Source organism: Sinohyriopsis cumingii, chromosome 4 (assembly GCF_028554795.1).
Source record: "Sinohyriopsis cumingii isolate HCF-2022 chromosome 4, ASM2855479v2, whole genome shotgun sequence".
NCBI lineage: Eukaryota > Metazoa > Mollusca > Bivalvia > Unionida > Unionidae > Sinohyriopsis > Sinohyriopsis cumingii.
In genome coordinates, this window is record NC_142964.1 from 31,761,020 (window position 1) to 31,765,416 (window position 4,397).

A 4,397-nucleotide genomic window follows, 5' to 3' on the forward strand; every position below is an offset into this window, starting at 1 on the left:
TAGACTGGTTCACTGAGTCATAAGCAAAACTTTCAAAGAAGAAAACGAATGAACGTGATATTCGAAATGTCAACAACAAACGTGAGAGACGCAGTAATTGAAAATACCGTTATGATCATTGAAATAGCATTTTAGTAGAATTTTCGTATCTTTTCGCTAATAGAATGGTTTAGACTATGACAGGGCTCTGTAGGGTCAAAAACTATAGCATTGAAAAGAGTATTGAGGCCAAGGGCTATCGCATATCTCAGAGACGTGCCGTTTTACAAGTCTGTCGAAATACTAGAAGAAGCAAAATGCAGCTGAAGGTTTTGGTAGGAAACTAAGAGACTCAGAGTTAATAATCCAAGATGACGAAAATGTACTATTTCCGCTGGGTAAATGGAGTGTCACACAACAGCTTCAGTTCAATTGACCCGCGTGTAATTATTTTGATACAATGTTAGGCTAGCGATATATGACAAACTGTATCATACAGGTCATAGCTGGTGTCCCTCCAACAGCGAGAAGCAAGTGACAGGGCATAAGCATGTTTTCTTTAGCGAGTAATAACAATGGTAATAAGTATACTTACATTTATGCATCTTGATTTTCCTTAATTTTGTACTTTCATAGCTCTTCGTATCCCACAGACATGTCCTACAAAACCGGTTACAAACAGAAGCCGTTCTGGAATTTTGAGTAGCCTACATTTCCAGCTGCGATCCATTCATCTTATTTCACTGAATTATCCCAATAATCCGTCTCCTCATAATAAGAAAAGCAGAATTTAATTGGATCAACATAGAAACAAAATCCATGAACATTCATTCAAATAAAACTCTAAGTTTCGATTTCAATTAGTTCAAAAGGATAATTCTTTTTTAAACTGATATAGAGCGCGCGACTAAGTTAAAAGATCGTTGGGCGGAACTATGTGCGCATGAATACTGTTATTCTGTATTGATGGATCTATGATTGTGAATTTATTTTGGAATAAAGCATAAATTCAATTACACTGTTCATTGTTATGTCTTTTATTATTAAACCTTAGGTACTTAAACAAAATGAGCATATAATAAAACGGTTGCAGCATTTGTATCGGAAAATATGAACTCGTTTCTTCCGAAAAATACTTCACTCCGCAAGGTCCTGCAGTATTTCCGAAAAACTCGTTCAAATTTTCTCATAAAAATGCAGTAACCTATAAATAATGCATCCTGTGTGGCGTTAGAGAGGAGTAATGAAAGCATCAGCCTCTTTGGCTAATTGGTTAGTGTGCTAGGCTCGCAAAAGAAAGAGTGCGGGTTCTGATGTTAACATTTCAAACTATCATCTAAAAACCTAATGCCATATGTAACTGTTACAGCTTTAAACATGCAGTAATACAGATTATATAATGATAAGAGACACTAAAAGGAACATCGTTTGAAGTAATGGATTAAAATGCGTATGTGCTGCTTTGGACAACTGTAACAAAGACTCGATTATTGAACTAAATCCAGTACTTTCTTTAGAATTTCGTCGCAGAGGTGGTGATTTCAGCTTAGACATGGAAGGATGGAATATTGGTAACCTTTCACACAGTTTCGTCGTCTGGTTAACACTGTATCCACGGTGACATGTGCACATGTAGCCACCCACGGTGTTCCGGCAGACTTGATCATTCGGACATATATACTCACCATCAAAACACTCGTCTTTGTCCATACAAAGCCCGTACTGCGAGTTCCAGATGAAACCTTTCCTCTCACTTTCACAGTCACAACTGATGTTAAATTTATTTTTAATCAGTCCGTCGAAGTTAAGATTAGCACCCATTTTCCAAGAACAGGTGGCAGAAGGGAGGTTTTTACAAGGATTTCCGACATCACTTTTCGGATCTCTATACACAGACAAAGGCACGCTTCCCCCCGACTGACGACCAAAACAAGGATCGGGACAAAACCAAAGCAATGCACATATCATTGAATATCTGGAGTATTTTAGTTCTTCTTCTCTGATATCCACCGGTGGTGGTTTTATGCCGCTCTTTGCTTCTGCTACTTTTGACAGTCCATCCAGGCATTTCTGGTCGAGCTGTCGATATGCAACAGCTTCTTCCTTCTTCAGTGTATGCCAGCATAGGTAATACAATGCTGTGGTCTTGTAGCGGAACATCTCCAGTTTAGTCGCAAATGGTGCTTCTATGGGCGTGTTCGGATCTCCATTCCTCAACAAAGAAAGAGTTCCCGAGTCTTTCGCTGTATTATAAATTTCTTCGACGCATGAATAAACGTTGGATTTACACGCATCCGCTATAATAGGATGCAAGTTTTTAAGACCGGGTACTGGAAACTGGCGGTAAAACACCATGTCTTCCGCAAATATGTTACCAGAAACATATCGCTCGTCTACGCCGAAATATTTGAAGGCCGCCAAGTAAATTCCAACAATTTTAAGATGAAATTCATAAATGTTTATGTGTTGTTGTTTTATGATTTCGAATTCGCTATCTGAAATATATCGTTTTACCCTTGACTTGCTCGTGTTCATTTCGACAATCATCTTCACTCTGATGTTCGCATTGGAAAACCTGATCCCTTTTGTATCATTCTTCTTTGGATGGCTGTTGTTTTTACTCAGTTGCATGTTGGCACAATAGTATGTAGAAAGACAAAGATATACCAGTATGATCCAATATATTTGCTTCATTTCCTACAGAGAGTTACGATGACGCCCTCGCGTTGTTACGTCACAGAATATATGACGTCGGTTCCGTTGCCTTTGATCCAGAAATCAGAACGATATTGACAACAAAATTCAGATCCAAAAGTTTGATTATAAATACATGTATGATGCTTTTCAAAGTTAGTGCGTTATGTGCTTTTACTGATGTCATAGAAAGGAACATAGTGGCCCCTTGGGGGGGGGGGGTACTTGCCGCGATTTCACTTCTAAACATGTTTGGGCCTACATCCGTAAAACTTAATTGCTGATCACTACATCTTGGTAATGAACACTGCTGGCCTTACTGGAGTCAAACTGCTATCACAATCGTCGACGAAACAATGGTCTTTAACTATTACGTGTGTGTGTGTGTGTGTGTGTGTGTGCGTGCGTGCGTGCGTGTGTGTGTGCATGTTAGTGTATCTGTTTGTGACTTAGATTTGTAACGTACCTTTAAAAAAAATTCTCTCATAACTCTATGATGTCTGCATTGTGGAAGTTCATAGGCTACTGATGTTCAGCACTGGGACATTATACCGCAGACATATAGCATCATGTACCACCTAAAACCAGGTCGATCAGTCCTAAAAGTAACATCTTAATGCTGAACGCATGGTCAGGCAGATGCTTAGTAACATTTTTATTAGTCTTTGGTATGACACGGACGGGGTTCGAACCCGAGATCTTCTGATAATGAGGCGAACGCTCTAACCACTTATGCCATCGGAAAGGTTGACATACATACATACATACATACATACATACACACATACATATATACATACCTCCGTACGTACGTGCGAGCTTCCGTACACACATACATACATACATACATACATGCATGCATGCATACATGCATGCATGCATACATACATACATACATACATACATACATACATACATACATACATACATACATACATACACTTAGGACTTGTCGCTAAATAGGGCTTCTTTATACATTATTTAGGGCATATTGTGTTTTATATCTGTTTTGCACGAATTATAATTTATGTTAAAGTGTGCGAACAAAAATGATGGCATATGGATTATTTTAAAAATTTTAGATTTGGCGCACCTTGCATATTTAGAGAGAAAAAAAATATTGTGTGTGTGTGTGTGCCTCTCTGTGTGTGTGTGTGTGTGTGAAGGAGTGATGAATATGGTATCTGAAATGATTGCCAAATGAATGCGTACAAAAGCTTTATCGCTGGGGGAGGGGTTGGGGTGGCGTAAGGGAAATAACTCCTACAACTAATGTCAATTGCAACTCATACAAGTTTACTCCCATACTGTCAAAGAAGCACCTAATAGTTGGTATGTTTCATGTGTTTAACATTAAGGCAATCATGTCGATATCTAAAACTAACGCCTACTTGCTTGCAAGTTTAGACCGAAGTAAAGTAAAATTTAGATGTGTGGAAGAATTTGTATTTCTGTACTAAAATGAGTCATTTGTTTTGTTTTTTCAGTACTTCAAAAGACATATTCCAATGCTTTATGAAACCATGGAGATTTGAAAAGTACTTTGCATCAATGAATAGCCAGCATGAGCCGTCATAGCAAATTGGTTAAAACAGTGTAGTTTGAGGACGGGATAAATTATTTATTTGATGTGGGTAAATATACAAATTTGTATTCGGATAAATTGAAGATCTTGTAAACTTCTAATTATTCGACAAACACAAAGTTTTAATTAGAGGAAACAA

The 4,397-nt window shown here is 38.0% G+C and overlaps 1 protein-coding gene across 1 annotated transcript; it reads right to left on the reverse strand.

Annotated features, from left to right (window-relative positions):
• Positions 1 to 1,369: 1,369 nt before the first annotated feature.
• LOC149800882 (uncharacterized) lies at positions 1,370 to 2,610 on the reverse strand. Its single transcript, XM_089956748.1, has one exon. It carries the CDS (start codon positions 2,608 to 2,610, stop codon positions 1,372 to 1,374), a length of 1,239 nt encoding a protein of 412 aa, XP_089812874.1. The 3' UTR covers positions 1,370 to 1,371.
• Between the last annotated feature and the right edge of the window lie 1,787 nt (positions 2,611 to 4,397).

Excerpts from the sequence above, each read along its gene's own strand:
- LOC149800882 (XM_089956748.1), bottom strand. The coding sequence starts at position 2,610 with ATGCAACTGAGTAAAAACAACAGCCATCCAAAGAAGAATGATACAAAA.